At 41.8% G+C, this 14,641-nt stretch overlaps 1 protein-coding gene across 1 annotated transcript; it reads right to left on the reverse strand.

Moving 5' to 3' along the window:
• LOC140934049 (uncharacterized) lies at positions 1 to 14,297 on the reverse strand. The gene is made up of 10 exons (XM_073383732.1): positions 14,232 to 14,297; positions 13,544 to 13,627; positions 13,317 to 13,403; positions 12,524 to 12,589; positions 12,042 to 12,131; positions 11,176 to 11,239; positions 7,642 to 7,800; positions 7,210 to 7,334; positions 6,474 to 6,717; positions 1 to 5,934 (listed from the first exon to the last, which is right to left on the reverse strand). Exons 1-10 carry the CDS (start codon positions 14,295 to 14,297, stop codon positions 1,205 to 1,207), a joined length of 5,715 nt encoding a protein of 1,904 aa, XP_073239833.1. The 3' UTR covers positions 1 to 1,204.
• Between the last annotated feature and the right edge of the window lie 344 nt (positions 14,298 to 14,641).

A 14,641-nucleotide genomic window follows, 5' to 3' on the forward strand; every position in this document is an offset into this window, starting at 1 on the left:
CTCCATTTAGGATGTTTATTTCATAGCCTAAACTTTGTGTATAATAACTTCTGAAATATCTTCAGTTAAAATCTGTTATCTTAAAATAATAACAATCGTTTCTATTAGATCTCGAAAATATCGACCTTTTAAAACCAAGCTCTTTAATACAAGGATAAATTTTGATATAAGTAACTTCATCTGCTATTTGGTAAACGAATATAAGTTAGACAAGTCTAGAACGAAAATTTTAAACTTCCATCACCTTTTTTGTAGGAAAAAAAGAGTAGAATTGCATTTACACTTCAAGAATAGGCCATTTTACAGTTGTCTGCTTAGTGCCCTGCCCTTTGAATAGAAGCGAGGGTAAAGGTGACCTTGTTTTGTTACCTTCCTGATTTTCACATGTAAAAAGCTGGAAATTTCTTCCCAACAGCGCGCGCTCTCATTGGCTACTTCGAGGTCACATACCATCTAACAATGAAACTGTTTCCCGCCAAAATCTCTTAGAGGGCGAAATTGAAAATCTATGACTTCAGAGGGTAACGACCGCCGTTACAGTGCGGTTTAATGACTTTCCCGCTTCAAAATTTCCAGCAATATAACCAATTACTTGAAGACTAGTCCCTCGGGAAACAGTTAAATTTTGTTTCCGTCGGGACCAGTCAAAGGTGTTTAATGTTAACGGGCGCGTCAGCATGAAAATACACTGTAACACGATTTGCAAATGAAGAGCAGGAGGTTTGTAACATAACAGGGCAACTTCCAGCCTCGCTTCTATTAAAAGGCCAGGGCACTAAGCACACAACTGTCAAATGGTCTACTGAAGTAGGTTTCCCTTGACCTTCGTAAACCAAAGTCAGAGTAAAACCCCAGACCAACCAAAGAGAAAAAGAGACGGACCAACAAAAATTGGAGGAAATTTCTTCACGTAGGCGGGAAAACCCAAGCTGATGAATCAATATCTGGTGCATCAAAGGCTTTACAAGCCGGAGAAGTGCAAAACCAAAATAATGCGCTCTAATATTCTAAAAAATTGGGAACAACTACAAGGTGTCAGTGCACCATGGATGAGAAATTTGGAGCAATAGACCGATGGCAATCAATAACGCTAAGGTTACAATTTTAAAATTAAATTGACCTCTTCATATGACATTCAAACGGAATCCTAAATTGCGAATACGTTTCAACCACGCCAAGGTTTATCTTAATTTCTTCTGTCGCATTAATGATATACCATATGGTCATTTCTTTTGGAAGCATACCCGCAATTATTACATTGAAATGGTGTGTCATCGCAATGCTTGCTCTTCTTGTGACGTGAAACACAGTCCTTTCTACTGAAAAAGAGAAAACAAATGTCGCATTGCAACGTGTTAGAGATAGCCGGCATTGTGGGAAGACACACGACGTGATTGGGTGTGGCCATGTTCTTCGCACACACTTCTTTGTCATTGCTGATTTGTCTGCAAGTGACCCCTCTCTTTCTCGGTAGTCGAACGCTATTGTTTTCGAAAGAAACCGAAATTGGTCTTAAAACTGGTCTTGAAGGATTACAGATCCCACGTGGCACTCGTTCAACACCATTGTGTTCGTCATTGACGTGAGCGGTCCAGTCAATTTTGGTCTGGAAGAGCTTGGCACAAATTCTGCATGCGAACGAATCCATGTCTTCCTCAGTAGTAGATACTATATCTGGGAAGTTGACATGAAGAGGACTATGTCCCAGACCACCTGCATAGCCTTGTGAAACTAGGTCACTATCCTTTGGGTTTATCGTACCCGTAGGGATGGGTACTGGCGGGTGCGATGGCTTCTTGGTCGGGCACGCCATTGGTCGAACAAAATCATGTTCTCCCAAATTACCAAACCTGGAATGAACAAGAAGGTAGTGCTTGTACATTACACTGCACGTATGGAACCGCTTTGAACAGTAATCGCACTGAAACGCTTTCAGTTTAGTGGATGGCTGTGAAGCAGAGGTTGAACCCGGCCTAAAGCAGCCAAAAGGGACGTCACTCTCAACGGTCTGGCCAATGGCATTTTCCAGTTCTAGCGATTGATCAGAAGATTTTGACCCCATCTCTTCGGCAGGAGACATCATCTGTTTTCCAGTGAGACTTTTAAATTCTTCGTCACAATACGAGCGTTTGAAAGGTCGGGCAGCCTCCTTTTCATACTCTTTCCACTTTTTCCTACGGTGTTTTTCCCTGGAGTGTCTTCGCAAGCCACTGTCACTTTTAAATTGCTTTTCACAGTAAAGGCAATTCCATAAGTCCACGGCGCCTTCTCCGTTTGGCTCCAAGCTTTGTTCGTTATTTCTTGACGGTTGAGTTTTCTTGGGTGGCGAAGTCGTTTTCTGTGACGATTCTTCATCGCCTTGCCTTGACGCACGGAGCTGTATACAATCGCGAGTACCGGACAATGCTTCGGCGGTACGGAAACGCTCTGTTGTTTTGCAACACGTGTTCATTTCACTGTTGCTGTTATGTTTAATGCCTTCACCTATGGAACGTAATTTGTCTTCAACAAAACGATTGGTTGAACTGTGTTGACTTTGCTTGTGTCTCAGCAAACTCCTTTTAGAGGAAAGCCCCTTGTGACAGATGGAACATACACAAGGACTAGTTACACCCGCATGAGAACGCCTGTGGTTACTCAAGGAGCGTGTGGATGGAAACGTCTGTAAGCATGTCTTACATTCATGAGTTTCTTGACGACCTGAATCAAGAGCTGGCTTCGACTCGACAGTTGTCTTCTGTTTCATCGAGGTTTCCTTGTCGCGGTTTTTCTCTCCTGGGCATACATGACGATCATGAGTGCGTTTTGTTCCAAACCGGCCACTGTGAACAATCACGACGTGCTTGTAGCGACTACTTGCGTTGAAGAAACCTTTGACGCAATATTGACATTTGAATGCTCCCTTCGTTGCTGTTTCGCTCGAATTCATTGGTGGGCTAGTATCCCACCTAAACGGCATCTTTGCTGGATATTCTTTGCTATATGGGCCAAAATGTGGACGAGTGCTTTGGCTTCCAGACGAAAAAGGTGGATAGTTACAAGTGTGGTGCTTTTCCTTAACGTGCTGATGTTTTCCAGAGAGACTTTTAAATTCTTCGACACAATACGGGCACTTGAAAGATCGGGCAGCCTCCTTTTCATACTCTATCCATTTTGTCGTACCGTGTTGTTCCCTGGAGTGTCTTCGCAAGACATTGTCACTTTTAAATTGCTTTTCGCAGTAAAGGCAATTCCATAAGCCCACGGTGCCTTCTCCGTTTGGCTCCAAGCTTTGTTCGTCATTTCTTGATGGTTGAGTTTTCTTGGGTGGCGAAGCCGTTTTCTCTGACGATTGTCCAACGCCTTGCTTCGAGGCACTGTGCTCTATACAATCGCGAGTACCGGACAATGCTTCGGCGCTACGGAAACGCTCTGTTGTTTTGCAACACGTGTTCACTTCACTGTTGCTGTTATGTTTAATGCCTTCACCTATGGAACGTAATTTGTTTTCAACTAAAAGATTGGTCGAACTGTGTTGACTTTTTTTGTGTCTCAGCAAACTCCTTTTAGAGGAAAGCCCCTTATGACAGATGGAACATACACAAGGACTAGTTACACCGGCATGAGAACGCTTGTGGTTACTCAAGGAGCGTGTGGATGGAAACGTCTGTAGGCATGTCTTACATTCATGAGTTTCTTGACGACCTGAATCAAGAGCTGACTTCGACTCGACAGTTGCCTTTTGTTTCACCGAGGTCTCCTTGTCGCAGTTTTCCTTTCCAGGGCATACATGACGATCACGAGTGCGTTTTGTTCCAAACCGACCATCACAGCGGATACAAGTGAAAGGGTCTGCCGTGCTGTGTAGGTCTTGCTTATGCATCCAAAGATCTTCCCTGGATGAAAATCTCAAGTCACAGAAAGGACAGACAAAGGATGCAGGATCTACTGCTTCGTGCAAACGATTCTTGTGACATTTGAGGGAACTTCTCGAGTGAAAAAACTCCAAGCAAGTACTGCATTCGTAAGTGTTTGACAACTTTGGATTGAGGATAGAACTTCCCCTGGAATGATGTCCCTTGTGACGATGAAGATTTTTTTTGTCAAGAAATTTCTTTCCACAAACCCCACATATGAATACTCTTGGTTTACTCATTGGAAAAGTACTCGCGTTTGATTGTTTTCTCAACAAGGAACTTGTCAGAAGGTGTTCCTTGCGGGTGTTCAATCCTCTAACATCATTCTGTTCTTCAATGGCAGGATCTGGTGATGTGTTATTGAATCTACTATGGTGGGTCTTGTGTGATCGCAGTGATCTCTCCGTGAGGAATGACTTAGTGCACTTGTTACAACTAAACGTTCTGATGCACTTTCGTGAATGAATGCCACTGCGAGAATCACTCAATGGAGATGTTCTCCGTTTAAAACTGTGATGGCTCTTGTGTGCGTTTAAAGACGACTTCTTTTGAAATGTCTTGCCGCAGACGTTGCAAGCCAATTTTCCCATTTTAAGTTTTAAGGTTTTACCGTTGTTCCCGTTAATGTCACGACTTTCACTTGATGGCACTGTGGGTTGCACATGAGTTGCAGCGAGCAATGTTGGATGCATCGTTCTAGAATGGGAAGCTCTGTGTGCCTTTAAAGACAGCTTCTTTTGAAATGACTTGCCGCAGACGTTGCAAGCAAATTTCCCCATTTTACTTTTTCGTAGGTCTTTACTGTTATGCCCGTTACAACTAAACGTTCTGATGCCCTTTCGTGAATGAATGCCACTGCGAGAATCACTCAATGGAGATGTTCTCCGTTTAAAACTGTGATGGCTCTTGTGTGCGTTTAAAGACAGCTTCTTTTGAAATGACTTGCCGCAGACGTTGCAAACAAATTTTCCCATTTTACGTTTTAAGGTTTTACCGTTGTGCCCGTTAATGTCACGACTTTTACTTGATGGCACTGCGGGTTGAACATAAGTAGCAGCGGACAATGCTGGACGTCTCGTTCTAGAATGGGAAGCTTTGTGTGCGTTTAAAGACAGCTTCTTTCGAAATGACTTGCCGCAAACGTTGCAAGCAAAGTTTCCCATTTTACATTTTAGGTCCTTACTGCTGTGCCCGTTAATGTCACGACTTTCACTTGATGGCACCGCGTGATGGTCATAAGTAGCAACGGGCAATGTTGGATTTTTGGTTCTAAAATGGGCAGCTCTATGACGATTCATAAGAGCTAAAGTAGGAAAAGCTTTCAAACAAAATTCGCATTTCACCGCGCTTTTCTGTTTCACCGACGAATTCCCACGTAAGGGTACTGCCTGGCGGTCATCACTGAAGAAAAATCTGTTGCCATGTTTTGTCGAGTGCTTGACGGCAAAGTGTAGTGCTAAGCGGCGTTTATCTGAACAAAACTTTCCACATTTTCCACATCTATAAATCTTTACCCTTGGGTGCTTCTCTCGTAAGTGCTTCGCAAGGGTGGAGGAATGAGCGAATCTCTTCTTGCAAATCGAACAAACATTCTGCGCTTCTGATCTTTCATGTGCTCTTTTGTGGTTGGATAAACTAATCCCAGAGGTAAAACACTCGCCACAGGCTTGGCATTTGTAATCACCTGGATTATGATAATTCTTTTCGTGTGCGTCGAGGGCATTCTTATTTGCAAAAACTTTGTCACATGGCTTGCAACTGACAGCCTCCCACTGCCCGTGCTGTTGAGCGTAGTGCCTTTTTCGGGACGCAGGGAACGAGAAAACCGCACCACAAAGTTTACATGAGAAAGGTTTTATGCCTTTATGAATGTTCTTGTGAAAATGAAGCGAACTTGGTGTCTTGAAGCTTCTGTCACAGTGCATGCAGCGCCAAAGGTGATGTTCACTGCTCATCTGGCAACGGAATTTGTTGTGACTGGCCAGCGAACTAGGCCCTGAGCAGATCATGAAACACTTCTGACATTGTACAGGACCATCTAAAACGTAAGAAAGGTGTTCTTAAGTTACTGTTAGGATTAAGCCTAGGCCGACAGGTATGGAACCGATCTCCTGGCCCTCTGATTACGTGCCTCCATGCTCTACCGATAAGGCACAGAAGATACGCGGGGAAGGCCTTTAAACACCGTTCACGTATCGAACATGCAGCATAAATCCTAGTACTGGGAAGTATATAGTTGGCAAATCAGCAGTGATGTAAATGTGATAATAAACGTTAGCTTGGAGAGTAATGAGAGTGATGTTTTTTTTTTAAAAAAAAGCTTCAGTTTGGACATGCAGTCACTGTCAAGCCAGCCTTAAACTAGCAAAGCATGCGCCAATGCCTGTTCACGTTTACAGTCAGTAGAGGTAAGCCTTTCATGGGCAAAAAAAAGACAAAATCTATAAGTAATGAGCAAATTTCGACGTCGTTTAACGCATGGTTTGCAGAAATTTAGTAGCAACAGAGTTAAGCCCATTACGCCAACTTGCTGATCTTTCATTTGGTTATTAACATTAACTTTTCTCAGACACAGACCTGCGGGTTTCTTTTCTTTGTTCAGGATATCCAAGTCACAGGCGTATCTATCTCCATACCACACAAGGAGCTCCATACCCGGTTCGATCACCTTGTACGCGCGGTAGTAAATATCACCTCTATACTGAAAAGCCACTAGATTTTGTTCATCTTCATTGCGAGCACAGTTGACGAAACGCAGCCAATTACTGTGACTCTCGTCCCGAGCATCAACAACTTGGGTGACACGCCCACGTTCAATTATCTGTAAATAAAGAAGGGAAAACGAACAGTATTGATGTACAGCTGTAAACCAAAAAAGGATGTCACCTTCTACTAAAAAAATCATTATTCTCTTTAACAGAGAAACACAGCTAGTAGATTGGAAACAAGAAAAAAGGCCCATTGACTCGCTGTCTCTCTCGATACAAAGGTGCTTATAGGAGGTACCTGTAGTGACGGATAGTACTAGGCTAGTGGATCGTATGCTTCCCTATCTTTTTACGCACTTTAAACCGTGGTTTGAAAACAGTAAGAAATTACATTCGTGCATTCAATGAACTACCGGTTTTGGTGTCTTCTGGTTTTAACTAACCGACCGCGATATCATAACATGACGTAAATAGCCTTCATCATCAAGGAAATGTCCAAAATGAGAGGTTTACGCTTGTGACAAATATCATGGAAAGGTACATCTAGCGGGAAAATGAACTTTTGCATGAAGGGACAACTTTAACGACAATAATAAGCCTCTTACATCCCACATGTAGCCCTGATCCATGTTAGGTGTTACATTTGCCACGTCTATCTTTTCACCCCAATACGGGCCAAACACTACATCACTTTCAAACCTCTCCAAGGCAAAAATTCCCAGGCCAGCATCTAAAAAACGAACCAGATAATGATTAACAGTTCTGTTTCGAGCACACTTGACAGGTTAATGCGCATTCTACAACAGAAACGGTAACGTCGGGTATACAATACGCTGAGGTTTTCTTCTGTGAATAATCTGTAATTTTTCACCATCAAAAGGAGAGCCTCTTTCTGAATGTTGTGAGAGCCTGTTCCAGTTGTCGTCTCAGACCACAAAGTTAGATTTCATCTGACATTTAGCCACTCTCAAAATGCCCTGCATTTTAGATTTAACGCATATAAGCCAACAAAGACAAAACTAAAAGCAAGCTTTTACCTGGAATACTAGAAGATTTCAATTCCATGTTTTTGGGAATTGTAGCTCTTGCTTTTGTCAACCCTTCTGACATCACAACATTTGAACTCTCCTTCATCCATTGCAGAGCAGAGTGAATTGAGCAAGCACCTATTTGCAGTTTGTCGCATTTGCTACAGACTGCAAGAAAATATGTTATTATCAAGAATTGGTTTGTTTTTGCTTGCATGCGAAATGGGCCTGCAAGGCCATGCTCAGTCCAAAACAGCCATGGCAAGGTTCTGTTTTAGTACAAATAAAGGGGGTTCCTGCGTAGCGTTTGTGTGTGTTAAAAGTGGGAAGGTGGTAAGTTAAACGTTGATAATTGCAAATAAAACTCCGACGTTTCGGCAATGCTGCCTTCATCAGGGAAAATATGCGAGTTCGTTATAGCGGAAAATTTGAAAATTTGAAAATGCGCGCGTAAAAACCAACGAGTTTGCACGCGCGCAAGTCACGTGGAAGAGAAATCTTGATTGAGTCCACCCGGCGCGAGGGTGTCAAGTAAGAGCCTTTATCTTCGCTTCTTCTTACCGTCTTATGCGTCTGACGATAGCAACAATGAAACATCTCCGCGACAATGTCTCTGTTGACATTCAGAATTGTCCTAAGGACCTTACCTCACTTTGCGATGCTAGATCATATTCACGTTTAACGTATTTGATTCATAGACTTAATAGACGTTTATATGATCAAGTATCTGCAATCAAAGAGGAAAAGTTCTCACGTTTAACAACAACCCAACCTGCTCGTTACACACGTAACACACAAACTATGAATACCGTTTTACAAGACAACAACTAGAGCACAGATAGATTGGTAGTTGGAACACCTGAAGATCTTGCTTTGGATGAGGACGAAAGATCTCCGCTGGCAAAGGGGATAAATTTTATACCCACAACACCCACTACGGATGAACTCACTTCTAAAGAAGATACTGAGAAATTTTTCAGACGCCTACGCCTTAAAGCGCACTTTACTGAGGGCTCATCCAGAGTTACGACCGGTAGTGATGCCCCAAGTGAAGTCACGAATGACAATCTTTCATACCGCTGTGATGGCGTTTCCTCTGGTCCTAATGGTGACTCCATTAACGAAACTAACCAACCAAGCAGACCTAATGATGATATTTTTTAATCCTTAAAACCCAAGCGGAGTAAGTGGACTTCTCAACCAAGTCAGTTGTCAGCCTTGGACCACTATATTGACAAATGTTGCAGGGAAGGAAACCAACTAGTCTTCAAACGAAAACATAGGCGGTGCAACCTTACTCCGGGAGAACAAGAGGCCTTACGGAGACTGCGATGTAGAACTGACGTTATATTCCGACCTGCCGACAAAGGTGGGGCTTTTGTAGTTTGGAGTAAAGACCTCTACTTGGCTGAGGCTTTAAAAAAAGCTATCGGACGAACGGTTTTACCAGCAAATAGCCGAAGATGCTACCGGGGAACACCGGGTTTTGGTCCGTTCATTTATACAGCAGGCTATGGAGGCCAAACAACTTCCACCATCAGCAACTAGCCTTGTTGTTGAATGTCCTCGTACTTCTAAATTTTATTTGTTGCCTAAGATACACAAACCTGGCAACCCTGGGCGGCCAACTGTCTCCGCTTGCGTATGTCCTACAGAGAAATTAGCTTTATATCTCGACAAGGTAACAGCTCCCTTCGTACGCGGCCCGGAGAGTTACGTGAAAGACACAACCCATATGCTGAACATACTAGACTCTTTTCGTTTCAGCAATGACGGGGGGCAGCGTTTGGTGTTAACAATGGACATCAAATCACTGTATACAGTCATTCCCAATGATGAAGGTCTGGTGTCGCTGGAATATTTGCTAGACAAGAGGGAGGCCAAAAACCCACCCACTGATACTCTTCTTCGCATGGCTGAATTGGTGTTGACCCTCAACACCTTTGAGTTCAACGGCGAATATTAAGAGCAAGCAGGCGGCGTGGCAATGGGTAGCAGATTAGGGCCAAACCACGCATGTCTCGTCGTTGGCTATGTCGAAGAGAGGATGCTAGCCGAATACACCGGTAGGAAGCCTGATTTGTATAAGAGATACATGGACGACGTAACGGGCGCAGCCTCGGGCAGTGAACAAGACCTACAGCAGTTTCTTGACTTTGCTTCGAAGTACCATCCTAAGCTTGTCTACACGTGGTCTATCTCATCTGACAAACTCCCGTTCCCGGACATTTATATGACACCCCGTCACGACCGCCTATCGACATCGATTTATTACAAAGACACTGACAGCCATTCATATCTGAACTTGCGGCCGACCGACCCCCATTGGTCATTACATACTATCCTAAGAACATCGCCGTCTGTAATATCCTACTGCGACATTATACAACACTACAGGATGACGATAGCATCAAGGTCACATTTGACAAACCGCCGCTTAAAGCCTTCCGTCGCGCTAAAAACCTGAAAGATCTTCTCGTTCATAGCTCCTTACCGCAGGTTCTCCAACGTCAGATAGGCACTTTTCGTCGTAATAGACGTGACTGCCGGACCTGTCCCTTCATTAACTCCTCTGACCGAATTACCACTACACAAGGGCAGATCAAAATCTCGGGGTTTTTTTACATGCATCTCCAGCCAACTGATCTATGGAATTTCGTGCCGCAAATGCCCTGGGGTAGTTTACATAGGAAAGACAGGCCGTAGCCTTAGCGACCGTTTTCGGGAGCACCGTTTGGACGTCATTAAGAAGAAAGTGGCCCTGCCGGTGCCTGCCCACTTTGCGGGAATGGTCCACCAGCTGGAGGACACGCAAGTAGCCGTGATTAGAGCTGGTCTGCCCGAACAAGACAAAACAAGACGCGAGGAGATGCGCTTTATTCATAATTTTGGCACCCTCGCGCCGGGTGGACCCAATCAAGATTTCTCTTTCACGTGACTTGCGCGCGCGCACACTCGCTTGTTTTTACGCGCGCAATTTCAAATTTTCCGCTATAACGAACTCCGATGTTTTCCCTGATGAAGGCAGCATTGCCGAAACGTCGGAGTTTTATTTGCAATTATCAGCATTTAACTTACCACCTTCTCTATTTCAGTAAATGACTTGCTTTGAATATGTACAAACATGTCCGGAGCAAGTGCCATAGGTAATTCTGCAAGTGAACTGCAAAACACTGACCACTTTGGAAGTTTTTTTTTAACTTAGTGCCAGTGGGTGGTACATTGTTGATTACTGACCTCCAATAACAGATAACAGAGGGCCAAAATGTTCACCTAAATGGGCATCTGCCGGTATTTTACATCAAATAGTTATATTCCTTTTTGTAATCACACTTGACTGAGCTTTGTGCCCAGTTATGGAGGGAACCTGTTGTCAGTGTGTTTGTTAGACTTTCAAACCAGTAATTTCGTTTTGGAATGGAATCAGTGTCAGCCTCCTTTATGAGAGAAAGTGATAAGCCCATCAACAAAGTTGCATTTCATGATATTGCCAACAAATTTGTGTTTCACTATCAAAAGAAACAATGACTGTTGATAACTTACAGATGTACTCATCTTCTTCAAGTTCCAGTTTCTTATTAACACAATTTGTAGTAACTCTCAGTTTCTGGGAATAAACAGAATGCAAAAGCACAAAAGGTTGCTAATGATCTCACATGAATTTAGAAGGGGAACAACGATGTTATTGAATTAATGCTTAGCATTATCATTAAGGCAGGAAGTCAGGCACCCAGGGAGACATGAGAAAAAAGAACAAAAACTGGCTAACATGAAAGAAAACCAGAAGGAAAGAATCAACACTGAAACGTTTCCAAGTAGTAAAATCTGCTCTCACAAGGTTGGCAAAAAGAAGTGAAACACTGTTTTTCTTTAGTTTTCAGACACAGGTTCATGACCAAAGCATTGTCTAGCATAGAATTGGCTTGCAAAACCCCAGCTCCTATGAAGCTGGTTTTTAAGACTTAGTTTTCACAAAAGATGAAGCATTAGTTGCAATGTTGGTGATGTAGATTTGGGTGGTGTTTGGGAAGAGGAAGAAGTGAGCAACTGGTCTGTTTAGTGTCCTTGCAAAGTCATGGGCAGCTGATAATAAGTAGTTGTATCCTCCTTGATTAAAAATTCTTTAACTTTGTTATGGGTGAAGATAGAACCCCCTTGCCAAGAATGAGATTCTGCACCCTACTGGTTCCAGCATAGTATCAAAATCTGAATGAGACAAGGGTCTGCAGCATCAAGGTCCTTTGAGATCCATGTTTAAGTCTTTTGAGACAACCAACCTTGTGATTGCCAGATTCAAAAGTGAAATGGAGTTTAATTTGTTACTATATTATGTAAACAAATCCTCTTGGAGAAAAGATTAGTTTTCCATATGCTCACAGGTTGATATTACTCTAATAATATTACCTTACCTTCAAAGGAATTTTGAATTCCTTCATTTCTGACTTTCGTTTGAGTGAGCCACTTACAACTTTAGGTGGCAATGGAGTCTCTACAATGTCCTTTAAAAAGAGAGGAGAAAGTCTTAGTTTTCGGGTCTAATCACTCAAAAGAACTTTCCTCGTCATACACATCTACAGCAAACATCAAGCCAAAGTCAAAGCCATCAAGCCAAAGTCTGGTAGAAATACAGTATTGTTTAGCAGATTTTCTACATCATGGACCATTCTGAATTGTCTGTAGCAAAATTCTGTTTTTCCAAGATACTAAAAAGGGACCAAATGATACTAATAGCTATTTCGGTAGAAATCTAAAAAAAATATATTGTTTTTGAAGCATAGGAAAGTGTGATAAGAAATTACCAGAGTCTTCATTTCGCTATTATAAATGGCCAATACAAATTCTTCACAGAAGAAACAAAGGCAATTGATTATATTCCCTGACAGTTCATTACCTCAGAGGAATTTGGAGTAGTTAGTATAATGTCGGGAGAACAATCCCTTATTGGTCCATTCCTTTCCTAGAAGTGAATTAAGAATATTCAAAAGTCAGGTACAGTATTTTCAAGGACAAATGTACTTGTACAACAAAAAAAATCATAAAACTGTTCAGTTAGGTGGTGTCATCATTTGGGAAATGAGTGCATGAGAAACATCAAGGAAATGATTTTTATGGATGTAACAAAATTAAACCTTATGGAAAGATTAAAGCCCACAGAAGAAAAAAGAAAAAAGAAAAAATCAGAAAAGTCAGAATCCACGATGGGAATCAAATTGATGATCAAACTGGTTGGATCTCCAGGGCTTGAAAAAGATTTTGTACATGTACTTGCCCTTTGAACAAGCGAACCTCAACAGCGTGCAAAGAAACTTGTGTCCGTTAGCCCGGGACTAGTAGATTTTGCTATCGGGCTAGTGAATTCTGTTCTTAACTTGCCAGACAGGCAAGCGAAGCTGTTATAGGGAATTCAAATTACAGAAGAACTGTAATCAATCCTGCTCATCTAAAAAAAAATTGGGGCTAGTTAAAATGACTCTTGGACTAGTACACGCTACCTGCAGCTTGCCTGAATGACAAGCTGTAAAACTGACTTTCTTTGCACCCTGCCTCAAATTTTCCTTCTCCTCGGCAATTTTCTTGAAATCTTAGAACCAGCCAGCAATGCCTCACATTTGAAACCCACTCAATTGTATTTAAAACAATTAAACACCCTCTAATTTATAAACAATTTTAAAGTACCATCTTACCATGCAAGAATCAAGACAAGGTGCACTCTTTTCAGTGATGCAAAATTCATGGTCATCATTAAATTTTGTATAACCATCTTGAATTTCCTAATGGTTTCAAGGATCAAAAAAAATAAAGCATTCTTTCTGACTCAATACAGGCCTTGAAATGGATTAAGGAAAACATTAACTATAATATTCTGTTGAATGTATGATACACAAAATTTTATAATCATCATAATTATTACCTGGCAAAACTCAGGATCTGGTGAACTCTTTCCTGTAATGTAACCTCCATCAATAGTATCATCTGAATGATCACCTGTTTTATCCTAAAGGTTCCAAAGTTGCCAAAATAAAATTTATGTGCATGTAAAAAGCATACCTGCTGTCTTTCTTAAAACAATTCCCGACTATGGGACAAAAACACTTTCAAAGATGCAGTTACCGTTTATAAGGGTTTGGGCAAAAATGAAAACCCCTTTGCTTTCCTTTTTCATAGCTCACAAAGGAAGATTTTTCTTGTAAATAAAATATTTCACATTCCCTGATTAAGAACTGGAAAGGCCAAAGATTATTGAACTCAATATAGTAAATACAACATCGTCAACAGCAGCATAATTATCATCATAATAATTATTAAGGGTGGCCTGGCTGTCCAGTTTGCTCAGTTTTTCATGCGTGCCAAGAGATCGCTAGTATTTGAGGCTGCCATATCCCTCATTAGAGTGTCAATAAATGTAGCCAACGGACGATGGCGTCCTTGCCACGACTGCCACAGGAAAAGCTATAAAATACTGTCCAGAGTACAAAATATGCAGTATGACTTGTGTCAATGTTGAGACAAAAGCTCTAAGTCAAATGTCCTGAGCACATAACTGTTACATTACAAAGTTAATGGCAAGAGAGAGTAATTGTACAAACAAGTGCCCTTACCTCACATGTGACAATGTCAATGTCATCTTCATCAACCTCCATTTGCAGACTGTCCTCACAGGGCATATCCTGCAGGTATGACAAGGATCCAACTAGAGTCAACTTTTTTGTTTTAAATATATATATTTTTGCTGTTGGTAGTTTCTTTCATTCTAATAAAAGATAATTTCAGAGTTTATAGATCCTTTCAATGCATTTCTAGGTAACAGGTAAATGAGAGTGCAGCAGTAGGGTCACACACATCACTCTGAGGTGGAAGCATGCACAGTAACAGGTCAGTTGTGGTCAGAAATGATACTGCTTTCAATGTAATGCTGAGTCTAAGCACAGACACACTAAACTGATCACATGCCTAGATTAAAGCATGTACTTCTAACAGCAGCAGATGTTTGACATCTACAAGGGGCTTG

This window comes from Porites lutea, chromosome 4 (assembly GCF_958299795.1).
Source record: "Porites lutea chromosome 4, jaPorLute2.1, whole genome shotgun sequence".
Classification (NCBI taxonomy): Eukaryota; Metazoa; Cnidaria; class Anthozoa; order Scleractinia; family Poritidae; genus Porites; species Porites lutea.